Source organism: Salvelinus namaycush, chromosome 9 (assembly GCF_016432855.1).
Source record: "Salvelinus namaycush isolate Seneca chromosome 9, SaNama_1.0, whole genome shotgun sequence".
NCBI classification, from domain to species: Eukaryota; Metazoa; Chordata; class Actinopteri; order Salmoniformes; family Salmonidae; genus Salvelinus; species Salvelinus namaycush.
Window position 1 is genome coordinate 16,509,383 of NC_052315.1, and position 17,465 is coordinate 16,526,847.

Sequence of the window (17,465 nt, forward strand, 5' to 3'; positions counted from 1 at the left end):
CGGGGTTGAGGTCAGGGCTCTGTGCAGGCCAGTCAAGTTCTTCCACACCGATCTCAACAAAACATTTCTGTATGGACCTCGCTTTGTGCACGGGGCATTGTCATGCTGAAACAGGAAAGGGGCTTCCCCAAACGGTTGCCACAAAGTTGGAAGCACATAATCGTCTAGAATGTCATTGTATGCTGTATTGTTAAGATTTCCCTTCAGTGGAACTAATAGACCAAGCCGGAACCATGAAAAACAGCCCCAGAAAATTAATCCTCCTCGCACCCGTTCAGTGAGCTTGTGTGGCCAACCACTTTGCGGCTGAGTCGTTGTTGCTCCTAGATGTTTCCACTTCACAATAACAGCACTTACATTTGACCGGGGCAGCTGTAGCAGCGCAGAAATTTGACAAACTGACTTGTTGGAAAGGTGACATCCTATGGCGGTGCCACATTGAAAGTCACTAAGCTCTTCAATAAGGCCATTCTACTGTCAATGTTTGTCTATGGAGAATGCATGGCTGTATGCTTGATTTTATATACCTGTCAGCAACGGGTGTTGCTGAAATAGCCAAATCAACTAATTTGAAGGAGTGTCCACATACACTATATATACACAAAAGCATTTCTATGAGAGGCAGCAAGGGCGAACTCACCTGCTCTAGTTTGAAGATATGCTGGTTGAAGTAATACTGAAGCTGCTCGTTGGCATAGTTGATGCAAAACTGCTCAAAGCTGTTGGTCTCAAAGTCCTCAAAGCCAAATATATCTAAGACCCCTATAGACAAACACTGGCACAGACCAAATCATACAGTAGGTCAGTCAGAAATTTAGATAAATTGTTAATGGCTTCACAATATCACGTGTATCATACTAGAGCTTTGGCAAGGTATTTAAAAAAAAATAGTTTAATAAATGAATTGCTTAATAAGACATTTTTTACTTCAAGTTATTTGTGGGGCATTAGGAATTGCCGACATGTCTGTACCAGACGAAACATTGGAGAGGGGAAACTCTCAGCTGCATTCCGATGTGCATGCATGTGTGCGTGTGTTATCGCTCTCTTACCGGGACAGATTCCTCCATGTCTTTCTTGTTGAGCAGTGCGTGATTGATGCGCAGGACAATCCAGTCAAACAGTGCGCTGTACAGAGACTTGGCCATGGAGTCTCTCGCTGTGATGGCCTGAGAGACAGACAAAGAGACAGAGAGCAAGAGAGATTAGGAGCGAATGGGAAGACAGACAGAAGGGAGAAGACAGACCGAAGAAGGGAGAAGAGAGAGACAGACGGAGAAGACAGACGGACCAGACGGATGGAGAAGACCGACAGACCGAGAAGACTGCCCGACCGCCCGCCCGACGGAGAAGACCGCCCGACCGACGGAGAAGACCGACGGAGAAGGCCGAGAGACGGAGAAGACAGACGGACAGGACCGACGGAGAAGACCGACTGACAGGACCGACGGAGAAGACCAAAAGACAAACAGACAGATGGACAGGACCGACGGAGAAGACCAAAAGACAGACAGACAGGACAGACGAAGAAGACGGAGAAGACCGACGGAGAAGACCGACGGAGAAGACCGACGGAGAAGACCGACGGAGAAGACCGACGGAGAAGACCGACGGAGAAGACCGACGGAGAAGACCGACGGAGAAGACCGACAGAGAAGACCGACAGAGAAGACCGACGGAGAAGACCGACGGAGAAGACCGACGGAGAAGACCGACGGAGAAGACCGACGGAGAAGACCGACGGAGAAGACCGACGGAGAAGACCGACAGACCGACGGAGAAGACCGACAGACCGACGGAGAAGACCGACAGACCGACGGACAAGACCGACAGACCGACGGAGAAGACCGACAGACCGACGGACAAGACCGACAGACCGACGGACAAGACCGACAGACCGACGGAGAAGACCGACAGACCGACGGAGAAGACCGACAGACCGACGGAGAAGACCGACAGACCGACGGAGAAGACCGACAGACCGACGGAGAAGACCGACAGACCGACGGAGAAGACCGACAGACCGACGGAGAAGACCGACAGACCGACGGAGAAGACCGACAGACCGACGGAGAAGACCGACAGACCGACGGAGAAGACCGACAGACCGACGGAGAAGACCGACAGACCGACGGAGAAGACCGACAGACCGACGGAGAAGACCGACAGACCGACGGAGAAGACCGACGGAGAAGACCGACAGACCGACAGAGAAGACCGACAGACCGACGGAGAAGACCGACAGACCGACGGAGAAGACCGACAGACCGACGGAGAAGACCGACGGAGAAGACCGACGGAGAAGACCGACGGACAGATGGAGAAGACCAACGGTGAAGACAGGGAAATATTAGAGACCGACACGTAACACACAACTAGCCGGGGGAATAAACCTATCAAGATAATGATAGGCCTTAAAGACTGGTGGTTGGTTGCCTACCTCACTGTGACTGTAGGGCAGAATCAGCTTGTCATTGACTGTCACCGTTTTCCTCTTCGTCAGCGCCTCCACCAGCAACTCCTCTTTCACCTGGGAGATCAGACACACACAATTCTCAAGACTTTCAACATTATCGGGGACGGACAAAATATACATTGATTTAGTGGAGAGTAGGCTTCCTGTATAATCATTAGGGAAGAACCATCTTCACTGGACAATAATAGAATATATTCACTGTTTGGGATGTTAGTCATGATGAAACCTATACCTAGCCACATGTTTAGGTTATTACAATGCTTTCAACCTCAAATAACCTAATTAGATCACTAATAATCCTAGGCCTGTTTTTCTCAAAGTGTTTCAGAGTAGGAGTGCTGATCTAGGATCACTTTTTTTGGACCTGATCGTAGATCAGCATTCCTACCCTGACTGAGATGCTTTGTGAATGCAGGCCCTGATTCAGCTCATCATAAAGACCTTCATTAGCTTAATCAGAAGTGTTAGTACACGGTCGGGACAAAAGAAATTGGTCCCTCCAGAACCCAGAGTAAAGACTAATGGTTGATTGGGGTGTAGACTACAACAGCAGACCAGACATTATTACCTTGAGCAGGTCTGAGAGGGTAGCCAGTACCTCCGGGGGTCCCACGTCCAGCCCCTCGTCTCGGCCTGTAGATTTCCTCCTGTACGTCACGTTGCCCAGGTACAAGATGGCCGACAGCACAGAGAAGATCCTACAGCGGACAGACAAGGGACACAATCATCATACCATAGAATCAAAATGAATAGAACAAACATTATTTTCCATTGTTTCACATCACTGCCAACTACTGTGACTACTGCCCCAGAGGAAAGGGTTTAATGGCAGTGCTTGCAGAGGATCCAAGCGATACAAACTGACTACAGTATGCAAATATATGTATGACCTACTGTATTTGACAAACGTATAGGCATCCATTTAAGGGATCGAATGGTGTGTAAGGGATAGACGTTAACTCAGTGGTGTAGATTCACGGCCCATGACCAGGGCATGTCCACTCACTGTTTCTTAGTAGCAGACAGGAAGCCGACCATCTCCATGGCCTGCTGAAGCCTCTCAAAGTCATGGCACAGGTCTTCCTCATCTTCTATCTTAAAATATTGCTGCAGAGGGAGACGTGCAGCGAGAGAGAGAGAGAGAGCGAGAAATAGCACTGAATCCAACGGGGAATGTTACCTTGAGCCAGTTCAAATACAGAGATTATTAAGACACACACAACCCATGAATAGAATGAGAGTCAGGGTACAAGGGAATGTACACTAAATGAATGTAGTCAAGGGCATCTGCTAAAAGAAGATAATGAAGGTAAAGTACACAAGAGAACACAGCAGAATATCTGTCAAGGGCACCTAAGGGACTAGCTAATGGGGATGTGGTTCATTCTTGCAGGGGGGGTGTACAGTAAGTGTGTGTGTGTGTGTGTGTGTGTGTGCACAGTACCTGCTTGAGGTAGAGGTAATCTTCAGGCTGCAGCAGTTTGAACTCCTTGCGCTCCTCCTCTGACGCTCCCACCAGCAGATAGTAAAACACATGGTAGTTCCTAAAGGGACACAGAACAAAGTAACGGTGTGTTTGGTTAGTGGATACAGTGTGATTTTTGCATGTGTTAATTGTTTGTTTTTGTTATAAGGTTATGTATTTTTAGCTGGCAAGAATAAATCATACATTAATTTAAAAAGGTGATTTTTGGTTTTAAATGTTGGAATACAGACCATCAAAAGTCAACACTGTGGCAGTATTAGTTATCCTAACCCAACATTGACTATGTAAATAATGTGCCAGTTTAGTAATGTGCGTGAATGCTGCTGTCAGTTTTTCCAGCCTTGCTATCAGACGGCCGGTCAGCTTGCATTGTTGCAAAACCACACAGGCGGTATGAGTTGCCATGTTTACTTCTGAGAATCTCGCTGACATCACAGGCAGACATGATGAAAACAGAAGCTAATTTCAACAGACAAGTTGGTATAACAACAGGACTAGTCCATTATCATATAATACTAGAACTCTGACACATACCTAGTGAGTAATAACATGAAGAATAGGGTTAATGATATGTACAGGCTATGCCAACCCCACCCAGGGCATTTGAAGTAGAAACAGTAGGACTACAGTGCTTTTAAATAAATTGTCAATTAAATATGTATTCATCAAAAAAATAAGTATCATCTCCCATATTGATCACAACTCTTTGGCACATATTCAGGCTGGGTAAAAAGTTAGTTCTGAGAGTCACTCTTGGAAATGGTCTCTTTCTGACTATCAAAAGGCACCAGGGGGAAGCTCTCTCTGTTTCTACAAAGGGCCTCCACAGGTCATTGAGGGTCAAAGGTAACCCCTGCTGTTGCCCTTTACCTCTCGTTATTCTCTCTGGAGACCAGACGAGACTTCTCCAGGAGATACTTCTCCACGATGGCTCTGAGAACGAGAGAGAGAGAACGAGAATGAGAGAACGAGAGAGAACATAAATCAAGTGACACTGAAGTTAGTTTGGTCCTTTCACTTGGCTGTGAAGTGTGTCTGGTGAGGGTCTCGTGTGTGTGTGTGTGTGTGTGTGTGTGTGTGTGTGTGTGTGTGTGTGTATATAAGTGAAAGTGGGGTAGTAGTGACTGAGGAGGAGGGGAATCATGAGCAGATGGTCGGTGGAACAATAAACAGTTGAACTAAGAGTCCAGATATGGACGGCCTCAGTCTGATGTACACAGTGACATGGTCATATTAATGTGCAACAGCCACTACGATCAACAGTTTAAACAGAGACAATTGCATTTTTACGTAGGCATGTCTTTAACAAAAACAACATTTAAGCTAATCTTTCCTTTTGTTGAAACTCTAAGAATAGAGGGCCGATGGTTGTTGTGTGTATTTTAACACCGGAAGCTCAGGCAGGGAGGGAGCCCAGTGGCCTTTGCTGAGAATGGAAACTTCACTACCCGGCCCTTTGCGTCTCTATAGAGAGCTGATCTAACAGAAAGCAAAGCAGAGCCAGGCAGGGAATACTGGAGTCCATCCACACGTCACACCCAGAGACACACACACACACACAGAGAGAAACATATACAACCTCCCGGGTGGCGCAGTGGTCTAGGGCACTGCATCGCAGTGCTAGCTGCGCCACCAGAGTCTCTAGGGTTCACGCCCAGGCTCTGTCGCAGCCGGCCGCAACCGGGAGGTCCGTGGGGCGACGCACAATTGGCATAGCGTCGTCCGGGTTAGGGAGGGTTTGGCCGGTAGGGATATCCTTGTCTCAGTATGTAAAAATGTATGCACTCTGGCATAGCGTCGCTCGTAAGTCGCTCTGGATAAGAGCGTCTGCTAAATGACTAAAATGTAAATGTAAATGTAACCACATACATTTTAGTCATTTAGCAGACGCCCTGATCCAGAGTGACTTAAAGGAGAAATTAGGGTTAAGTGCCTTGCTCAAGGTCACAGACAGATGTTTCACCTAGTCGGCTCGGGGATTCGAACCAGTGACCTTTCGGTTACTGGCCCAATGCTCCTGCCACACGAAGAGAGAGACCGGTACACAAATAGGAGGAGGATGTAACTTTATCGCTAGTCTAGTCTTAAAGGATCCATGTCACAGGTATCCCCATGCTATTCTGTTACATTGAGAAAGCCCATCTCCCATCCCAGTGAGACCCTGTAACCAGCCAGGCAGAGTGTAATGTAGTGAATGAAAACACCCTGCCAGTGCAGTGCTGAGTGTGTCCCAGGGCTTCCCTTAGTAATCTCCTCTATAGAGCAGCCTTGGCTGCTCCACTCTTGGCTGCTCCACAGCAAGCCTTTGTACAGCAGAATGTCAGCACTGTCCTGCTGTAATCAATGGCTTCTGACAGACAGACACTCTGCTACAAGCATAACAAGCTCAACCATCACTAGTACAACTCATCCACTGAAGTCTCAACACCAACTTAACAGTTCATATTCATTTACTTTCTCCCCTCTCAAGCTAAGCAATTCAATATAAAACGATGAGTCCCTGTTTTAAGACCTTCTAATCAGGTTGGGAATAACTGTCCTTGTCTGTAAACTTTCCGGGAAATTTCCCAAATTTTCCCATGCTTAAATTCATCAAAAAAGTTAGTTAGCTTATAACAGTGAACCTTTTTTGTGGGATACATGTAAGGCAATTACTTCTAGGTCTTGTGGCATATTTTGGTTAAACTATCCCATAGTCAATGGAATTGCAACCCTCTGCATGCACAGTGCACTCTTCCATCACATGTACAGCTGATTCTCAAGATCTTGCACACTAATGAGATGCTATTGAGCCCACACTACTACACTGTCTGAGCCAAGGACTACACGCTTTCTGGTAAGTTTTGATTACAATACTGGGTGGGGTGAATATATTTCTGTGACATTCATTATTTTTTGTTAACTAGTAAATAGTAGCCTACAGCAAAGTGTGTTTAAATAATTTCTAACTTGGTAACAATTTCTGCTAGTTAGTTTTTGCTACCATGTGGGTTTTAGCTTGCTTGAGCCTGCTAACTGAGGAGTGTTAATTCACCTGTTTCCATACATGTTTAATTTTAAAACATTTATCTTACAAAGGAGTTGTTCAATCTAACTAATTAACTATTTATCTGTACATGGAATTGTACTTGTTAGTATTTTTTACACATTTTTTCTAATCTTTACAGTAAAATGCCACGGGCACTATCTGATGTGTGGAGACATTTCACTGCAGCTAATGTAGAAGGAAAAGCTGTGTACATTTTCAAATACTGTGCCAAATCATATGTGAAGAATGCAACAAAGATGCAGAATCATCTGGGCAGGTGCATAAAGTTCCCTCAGCGTTTACAACAAGCAACCTGACAAAAGTCTATCATCATTTTCACCTCGAATAGAGGTAATCAGACACCTTATCGATAGCGACAGCTCATGGTCCTCCTGAAATCAGAAGCTTTTTTTGACTCAATGGAGGAACGTAGTCAGAGAAATGCTGATGAATGTCTTGCCCGAACTGTGTATGCAACTGGTTCATCTCTGATGCTCACAGGCAATGTGTATTGGAAGAGATTTCTGAATGTTCTTCACCCAGCATATACCCCTCCAACCAGACGTGCTTTGTCTACTAATTTGCTGGATGCAGAGTTCAGAGTTCAAGTGAAGGTCAAGCAAATCATAGAGAAAGCAGACTGTATTGCAATCATCTCTGATGGGTGGTCAAATGTTTGTGGGCAAGGAATAATTACCTACATCATCTCCACCCCTCAACCAGAATTCTACAATAGCACAGACACAAGGGACAGACACACTGGTCTCTTTATTGCGGATGAGCTGAAGGCAGTCATCAATGACCTTGGACCACAGAAGGTATTTGCACTGGTGACAGACAATGCTGTGAACATGAAGGCTGCTTGGTCTAAAGTGCAGGAGTCCTACCCTCACATCACACCCATTGGCTGTGCTGCTCATGGATTGAATCTGCTCCTCAATGATATCATGGCACTGAAAACAATGGATACACTCAACAAGAGAGCCAAGGAAATGGTTAGGTATGTGAAGTATCAAGTTATAGCAGCAATCTACCTCACCAAGCAAAGTGAGAAGAATAAGAGCACCACATTGAAGCTGCCCGGTGGTGCTGTCAATGTTTGACAGTCTCCTGGAGGGGAAGGGGTATTTCCAAGGAATGGTCATATCACAGTCTCCCGATATAGACAGCCCCATCAAGAGGATCCTCCTGGATGATGTATTTTGGGAGAGAGTGGTAAAGCAGCCTGAAACCTACAGCAGTAGACATTGCACGGCTTGAGGGAGACAATGTCATCCTGTCTGATGTTCAGACTCTCTTTGCAGATGTGAGAGTAGAAATCCGTACTGCCCTGCCCACTTCACTGTCCGTTCCGTTCATTTCCGTTAATTCCCATATATTCCTGTTAATTCCCACCTCTGAATATTCCCCAAAATGTGCAACCCTAGTCACTCATGTTTCATTTAAGTGATAATGCCCGAGAAGCCAGTGTTTGAAGGATATATTGGCACGGGTGTTCTTTTCAGGCCGCCAAACCGTGCCAATATATCCACCAAACAACGGCTTCGAGGGCATTATCACTTTCATACAACGGGTTACCAACATATCCAAATAATGATTAACATATTTTCATTATTCATAAAAATTCTAGGGTTGCTATCCAAGCCGGCTGGTCATTCGTTCTATTGGTTCGGTTGCCAGAGACGCGACCGGGTCGTTCAGTCTTTTTGTTCTGTATCTATGGACATCGTTCGCTCCAAATGTTCCATTGCCATACTGGCTGGCAACATTCTTATCCCTTGCTTGCTAGCTAGCCAACTACGACTAACTTAGTCATGTCAAACAGTGCAGACAGAATAACAGTAGATGGATTTAATCCGTTTTCTAGTGACATTTATTTGGATACATCCATAACAATGAGCTAATGAGGTGCGGTTTCGCCTGGCATAGAAAATGTGCTCAATCGTCAGGACACTAGTGTTCAGAGGAGCTAGCCAACAAAACAGCTAACAATCACTTCAAAATGGAATCTGTAAAGACTGCAAACTAGCTGCACTTCGTTTCACCTTTTTTTTAATTGACATTTCTTTGTATATATTCATAAAAATTATGCCAGCTGATTCATGATTTCGACTGACTGAGAAACGCTGCCTGCCTCTCCTGTCCCGACCCCTACATTTTCATTACTATTGGACAGTTGGAGATCGAACTTTAATATTAAAACAATGTTGCAAATGTCGGACAGACAGACAGCAAGGTTTATACAAATCTCCGTTGTGGAAAACTAAATGTTTGTCTAAGAGAAAATGTGAGATAATGTCTAGATGCTTTTTATAGTGGAGATCAAGTTTACAACTTCCCTGCCTGGGCTGATGAGACAGTGGATTGCGCAGTCAGATGGAACAGAGTAAGTAGGCATTTTAACGTCATAGATTTAGCAGGTGGTAACTTGTGGAATAGACACCGGCTAGAATGCGCTTTTAACCAATCAGCATTCAGGATTAGATCCACCCATTTACTAATTTGATATTGGCGCTTTGTAAACTTTTACGATAAGCGCTCCCTTCCTCTGTTAGACAGGAAATGACAGAGCATGTGATGCAGGCAGTAACCAGAGAAACTGCAGGCAGAGAGAGGAAGGAGGCTGTGCTATAACGTGGTTAGGGCTTCAGGCCTCAGAGGTATCACAACAGAAACAAACACACTACAGTGCTTCTCACTAGCCATATATGGTATGATGGAAGTAACAGCGGCTGTGTCTGCAGTAACAGCGGCTGTGTCTGCAGTAACAGCGGCTGTGTCTGCAGTAACAGCGGCTGTGTCTGCAGTAACAGCGGCTCAGGAACATCCACCAGGGATGGAGTGTGTGTTTACAGGGTAAGTCGGACAGGAGGATTGAGCGTTATCACACACAGTGTGGGCCAGCGGTCAGTACTCACCCTCTCACCACCCCACTCTCCAGGTAGTTGACCTGGATGAACTTCCCAAAGCGGCTGGAGTTGTTGTTGTGAGCCGTCTTGGCATTCCCAAATGCCTAGTAAAGAGGAGGGGGGAGAGATTACCTTCACTGTGTGAACCATAAAGTGATTATACAGTTAAGAAATGGGAATAACTACACTTGTGCTAATACTGGAGCTGTTCTCAACAACACCACAGCTACCCCAGTCCAGAAGTTAACACTAGATGAAAACAGCACCAGTCTTTCTCTCCCTGCCTCAATCACCCCCCTCTTTCCCTCATTGCTTCCTCCTTTCTACTCTCTTGCAGAAGTCCAGGGGGTGACACTAGGCCAGTGTGATTGATGGGGGGCATGGGGGGCCCGTGTTAGGTCCAGAGAACTAGTCTCCCTCAGGCTACAGTCTTCCCCAGCCAGGGGCACACACCCAGCCCTGCCACCAGTCTGAATGGATAGCCCTGTTCTCACACACACACACGCGCAAAGGCAGCCACAGGGGAAGTTGACTCTATACATTTTAAATAGGAGCCACATCCTACGAGGAGCAAGTTGCAGTCACAATTTGATACATTTGTGGTTGAGCTGATTTAAGGGGAGGAGGGCCTCACAGAGGGGGTCTGATTAAGATTCCTTACAGTGAACTGTTAACCTATTTCCGCTGTTCCTAGACTGTCTGTCCTGGTATTATTCCCTCTACCTACTGCTCTTTGTGTTCTCAATCAATGAGCATATTTACACTCACTATAACAACTTACGCTCCAGGATGAGTGCTGCTTGAAGAATTGTAAACTGAATACATTTTTGAGGTCTCAGAAAAAAGGTTAAACTTGATAAAAATAACTTCAAAATGCGAGGTAAATGTACGAGTGAGAGACCGGAGTTGACTGAGGAGAAGACTGAAAAGCCTGGCTGAAACGGCATCATCCGTGGATGAAATATGTGGTTTAACATGGACCTGCTGTAACATTTAGACTCCTCCTTTCCAGAGCTGGGGCTCACCTCAGGAGAATGTGTACATGCTAGTGTGTGTGTGCGAGTTGTTTACTGGGGGGGTGATAACATTGACTCTGGGCCAGGATAAGACACTGTCAGCTGGCATTGACTGCCCAGTGTTGTCAAACGGTTGTCCCAGGGTAATGGCTAGCAGACCCTGGGAACATTCCCCTGCGCTCGGCCTCTCTGCCATGGAGGAAATGCTAAACGTGTCACAGGCTCACAGCATCATTCACATTGAAACATAGCGCCCTGCAGCCTTTGTGATTGGTTGCTAACCATAACCCTTCCTGATTGGTTGCGAGGCACATCAGGTATGAGGAAGTGGCTTAACGTCTTGGCTAACCAAGCAGAGTCTATGGAATTGAGTCTGCATAGTGAAATAAAGGCTGTGTGTGTGTGAGTGCGTGCCTACATTTCATCATGACGTCTTTGCCTATCTTGACTGGCTCCTTTCTCTAGTGTTCCCTGGCAGCCAACTGTATATTTCCAAGGGCCCAGATCCCCATTCAGTCCCTCAGTTTGCTGCCTCAGACTCTAACCAGTTCTCCTTACTAATCAGAGCCTTAAATGTTACTGCACAGACAGGCACCTCAGTAGAAAGACCTTTGGTTTATATTACTGCCATTTGTTTTACAGTTTCACTGCCAGGCTCTGACACCTATTAATCACTTGGCTACATGCACAATATATTCATTGGAAATGCATCGTAAGGAACAAATCAGGCTCTATCTGTATACACTGTAACTGGAACACAACAACAAACAATGGTACTTACAAGAATACGGGCAAAACACCAGTGGTACTAAATAACAAGGCAATTCTGATTAGAGGCAATGGCTTTCATGTAGGTCAGAGATGCTATGGAACATTCACATGATAGTTAAATAAAGGTTAAAAAATAAAAAATGAAATTCATTGCCAAAATCCCGAAGTATCCCTTTAAAAAAAATAATAATTCAGAGCTGGTCATGGGTGCACCTCAGCCACGCTCAAGGTCCTAAACGATATCTTAACCGCCATCGATAAGAAACAATACTGTGCAGCCGTATTCATTGACCTGGCCAACGCTTTCGACTCTGAGGATGTGGTGATTGACATCGGCAGACTCGATAGCCTTGGTTTCTCAAATGATTGCCTCGCCTGGTTCACCAACTACTTCTCTGATAGAGTTCAGTGTGTCAAATCGGAGGGCCTGTTGTCCGGGCCTCTGGCAGTCTCTATGGGGGTGCCACAGGGTTCAATTCTTGGGCCGACTCTCTTCTCTGTATACATCAATGATGTCGCTCTTGCTGCTGGTGAGTCTCTGATCCACCTCTACGCAGACGACACCATTCTGTAAACTTCTGGCCCTTCTTTGTACACTGTTAACTTCTTGACGCTAGGATTTTTTATGTTTGGAAAAATAACGTTCCCAATGTAAACGGCCTATTTCTCAGGCCCAGATGCTAGAATATGCATAGAATTGACAGATTAGGATAGAAAACTCTAAAGTTTCCAAAACGGTCAAAATATTGTCTGTGAGTATAACAGAACTGATTTTGCAGGCGAAAACCTGAGGAAATCCAAAACGGAAGTGCCTCTTATTTTGAAAAATCCCGGTTCCATTGCCTGCCTATGCTCCATTTAAAGGGATATCAACCAGATTCCTTTTCCAATGGCTTCCACAGGTTGTGAACAGGCTTTTGACAAAGTTTCAAGTTATTCTGAAAAATGAGCGAGATTTATCAAATCGCGTCAGTGGATAGCCAGGTGTCCTTTGATTAGTTCTTGTACGCGAAAGTGGTAGCTCAACATTTTCTTTCTCTATTGTATTGAATAGTTTACCGTCCGGTTGAAATATGATCAATTATTTATGTTAAAAACAACCTGAGCCCAGCCTCCTGGGTGGCGCAGTAGTCTAGGGCACTGCATCGCAGTGCTAGCTGCGCCACCAGAGTCTCTGGGTTCGCGCCCAGGCTGGGCTGGGTTCGCGCCCAGGCTCTGTCGCAGCCGGCCGCAACCGGGAGGTCCGTGGGGCGACGCACAATTGGCATAGCGTCGTCCGGGTTAGGGAGGGTTTGGCCGGTAGGGATATCCTTGTCTCAGTATGTAAAATGTAATAAAAATGTATGCACTCTACTGTAAGTCGCTCTGGATAAGAGCGTCTGCTAAATGACAAAAAAAAAATATATATATATATATAAAACGTTTGACATGTTTCTACGAACTTTACGGATACTATTTGGAATTTGTGTCTGCCCTTCATGACCTGCCTGAGCCTGTGGATTTCTGAACATAACACGCCAAACAAATTTTTTGATATAAAAATAATCTTTATCGAACAAAAGGAACATTTATTGTGTAACTGGGAGTGCAAACATCCAAAGATCATCAAAGGTAAGCGATTCATTTTATTGCTTTTCTGACTTTCGTGACCAATCTACATTGCTGCTAGGTGTTTGTAATGTTTTGTCTAGTGATCAATAAACTCAAACGCTTGGATTGCTTTCGCTGTAAAGCATATTTTCAAAATCTGACACGACAGGTGGATTAACAACAAGCGACGCTGTGTTTTGCTATATTGCACTTGTGATTTCAAGAAATTAAATAGTTTTAGTAATTTTTGGGGGAATTTGGCGCAATTCAGCGGTTGTTGATGAAAATGATCCCGCTAAAGGGATCCGTGCGCCAAGAGGTTTTAACAACCCTCCAGATGAGCCTCAATGCCATACAACTCTCCTTCCGTGGCCTCCAACTGCTCTTAAATACAAGTAAAACTAAATGCATGCTCTTCAACCGATCGCTGCCTGCACCTGCCCGCCCATCCAGCATCACTACTCTGGACGGTTCTGACTTAGAATATGTGGACAACTACAAATACCTAGGTGTCTGGTTAGACTGTAAACTCTCCTTCCAGACTCACATCAAACATCTCCAATCCAAAGTTAAATCTAGAATTGGCTTCCTATTTCGCAACCAAGCATCCTTCACTCATGCTGCCAAACATACCCTCGTAAAACTGACCATCCTACTGTTATGAATTTTATGAATAATGACTAAATGAAGTATACATTTAACGGAGAACTATAACTAACAGAATTCTACCCTGTCTCTGTATATATGATAAATAATGTTTGTCCATAAGAAAGAGGGACTGTTAGCAGGCAAGCAACTGTGGCAGACAACTTGTGACCACTGTAGAACTGATAACAGGGAAGGAAGTCTCCCCACCCAGGGAGGGGAGAAACCTTGGGCTTGTAGTAGATTGTATAACAGGTGGCAGGCAATGTATGAGTAGGAGAAAACTTGTGAACTATATTGTCATTGTCTTAGAGGGACAGTTATGACGAAATGAGAGGTATATAAACCAATGTACATGTAAGGATGGGCAGAGCTCTCGTAAATAAACATTCTGACTATTGTAGACTGGCCTCTGTCTGTTTCATTTCAACAAGAACCTTACAAATTCTTGGTAACAGACCGAGTAGTTTAATTGAAGTTCAGTTTATGAAGATTGAGAACATAATTCTCTTAACACCTACTGTTACGTTCCCCAGTTTCTGGTTTGTATTTGAGTGTGTGTGTTTCAGGAGAAATTCCTGGAAGCCTCCCCAACCAGCTGATTGGGCGACCCCAGGCTAATTGATGATTGGAGCTGACCCCGCCCCCTCGTCAAGAAGCAGCTGACTCTAATCACCATTGCCACCTGAAGATATAAAGCCAGTGTTCTGTTCAGGAGAGAAAGAGAGAAATGATTGGAGGTTAGAGGGAGATTGAATATTTTGGAGAAAAGATTAGAGGGAGATTGAATATTTTGGAGAAAAGATTAGAGGGAGATTGAATATTTTGGAGAAAAGATTAGAGGGAGATTGAATATTTTGGAGAAAAGATTAGAGGGAGATTGAATATTTTGGAGAAAAGATTAGAGGGAGATTGAATGTTTTGGAGAAATCATTAGAAAGAGTTCTGTGTTTGTTGCTTTGTCAAAGCTTCTTTAGTGGCCTGAGTTAGTTTACTCAGTTTTGTTGTAAAGTGTTTGTGAAATTGTTAATAATTATTCTGTTTCATTTGTTCCCAGGGGGGAAGGGGAAGGCACTTAGGGAGTGCTTAGGCAAGAGGCCCGAGGGCATACATATACCCGTAGTATATTCAATGTCTAGGCACACTAGGTAAGACCTGGGCGGACCACCCCCTGTATTTTGGTTAGGGCACCAGGTGGTGCTAAGTTAGGTAAGTTAAGTGGGTAGGCAGGTTAGATAGGAGAGGGGGAGCTTTGATATTTACTTTCTTTCCTTTGGTTCCGTCCAGCCCCTTTTCCCCATATTACCGTGTAGGAAATAAATCCTAGTAACGGTAAATTCTGACTTTTGTCATCCTTATTCGCACCTACAGTCCATACCTCTTTCGCTTCACGGGGAGTTGAGTTGCAGCAGGGAGTTGCGTTCCCTCTTTATAGAGGCGTGCGTAACACCTACCGATTCTGGACTTTGGCGATGTCATTTACAAAATAGCCTCCAATACCCTACTCAATAAATTGGATGCAGTCTATCACAGTGCCATCCGTTTTGTCACCAAAGCCCCATATACTACCAACCACTGCGACCTGTACGCTCTCGTTGGCTGGCCCTTGCTTCATACTCGTCGCCAAACCCACTGTCTCCAGGTCATCTACAAGACCCTGCTAGGTAAAGTCCCCCCTTATCTCAGCTCGCTGGTCACCATAGCAGCACGCGTTCCAGCAGGTATATCTCTCTGGTCACCCCCAAAGCCAATTCCTCCTTTGGCCGCCTCTCCCTCCAGTTCTCTGCTGCCAATGACTGGAACGAACTACAAAAATCTCTGAAACTGGAAACACATCTCCCTCACTAGCTTTAAGCACCAGCTGTCAGAGTAGCTCACAGATTACTGCACCTGTACATAGCCCATCTATAATTTAGCCCAAACAACTACCTCTTCCCCTACTGTATTTATTTATTTAGCTCCTTTGCACCCCATTATTTATATTTCTACTTTACACATTCTTCCACTGCAAATCTACCATTCCAGTGTTTTATATGCTATACTGTATTTACTTCACCACCATGGCCTTTCTTTGCCTTTACCTCCCTTCTCACCTCATTTGCTCACATTGTATATAGACGTATTTTTCTACTGTATGTTTGTTTTACTCCATGTGTAACTCTGTGTTGTTGAATGTGTCGAACTGCTTTGCTTTATCTTGGCCAGGTCGCAATTGTAAATGAGAACTTAGTCTCAACTTGCCTACCTGGTTAAATAAAGGTGAAATAAAAATACATTTAAAAAAATCCCATCTTAACCCTGGGCTTTCTGCTGGGTAGGCACATTAGCCAATCAATCAATAAACCAACCAATTTGTATTATCCAAAAAGATGTCACATATACTACTAGGCTATTGAAAAAATTAAATGCGCAACCTTCATGCACAGAGAAAGTAAAGATAATGGCGTTGATCTGATACTCCAGTATAATTAGCTTAGGCTACCATGAGAACAGTGTTGGCAGCATACTGTTAAGACTTGACTGGACGATCTAGAGATGGCGTGTACTGATAATCACCCTGTGGGTCTTAGTAAAGTAAACCTTCAGTCTACTACTCTACTGCGACAAAAGAATGATGAAACGTTCTACTACCATTGTAATGTTCAAGTCTTAGCCCTGCAGTTTGAGAATATGACACCTGAATCAAAGAAAAGCAGTCGTAAAACATATCTTCCTGTATCAGGCTTTTTTTGTAAGAGGGACCTCCTGAAAACAGCCCTTCAAAGCACGACGGAAAAACACAGGAGAACTGCAAAGAAACCTGTACAACCAGTAGTGTTTGGAAATTATGGCAGACCCCATGTAGTCGACTGGTCGACCGACATCTCTAGTCGAGCAGTAGCAAAAATATATAATGTTTATAGTGTACTGTCTGAGTGGACTAATCCATTGTGGAGGCCGTGTGGATGGGACAGTCCATCACTCTAAGACAAGTGCTACTGAAATTGAATGTTATATTACATAAGAACAATGGTGCAACACTAATAAAAATTATATTACCTTATAACAAATGTGATTCCTCCTGCATTGGATAGCGGTCACTGTCCACAGTTCTGAATCACATCAGTTGAATTGCCGCCTTTTCCAAGACCATGTTGCTATGTGCATAATAGCAAAGTTAACCAGCATATTGATGTTGAGAGCAATGCAGTGGAGGCAGCAGTGCAGTTCAGAGACGAGAAAACCGCCCTTGCCTTAAATGTCTAAGAAAAGTGAGGAGAGGCAGCCCCAATTTCATTAGGTCTATTATCAATAGCATAACTTTTAAAATGGGCCTGGCTTTATAAATCATCCATATACACTGCATTCGGAAAGTACTCAGACCCCTTGACTTTTTCCACATTTTGTTACGTTACAGCCTTACACTAAAATTGAATTTAATTGTTTGTTTCCTCAATCTACACACAATAATCAATATTGACAAAGCAAAACATGTTTAGAAATTTTTGCAAATGTTTATAATAAAAAACCCTGAAATATCACATTTACATAAGTATTCAGACCC

The 17,465-nt window shown here is 44.5% G+C and overlaps 1 protein-coding gene across 1 annotated transcript in view; it reads right to left on the minus strand.

Annotated features, from left to right (window-relative positions):
- LOC120053752 (unconventional myosin-IXb-like) overlaps positions 1-17,465 on the minus strand; it is a 120,066-nt gene that overhangs the window by 48,529 nt on the left and 54,072 nt on the right. The window contains exons 3-10 of the mRNA XM_039000970.1: positions 9,909-10,003; positions 4,833-4,895; positions 3,921-4,020; positions 3,483-3,583; positions 3,045-3,174; positions 2,441-2,530; positions 1,053-1,169; positions 641-775 (exon numbers count right to left, since the gene is read on the minus strand). Coding sequence (XP_038856898.1) covers positions 641-775; positions 1,053-1,169; positions 2,441-2,530; positions 3,045-3,174; positions 3,483-3,583; positions 3,921-4,020; positions 4,833-4,895; positions 9,909-10,003 — 831 coding nt within the window. The remainder of the gene's footprint in view (positions 1-640; positions 776-1,052; positions 1,170-2,440; positions 2,531-3,044; positions 3,175-3,482; positions 3,584-3,920; positions 4,021-4,832; positions 4,896-9,908; positions 10,004-17,465) is intronic.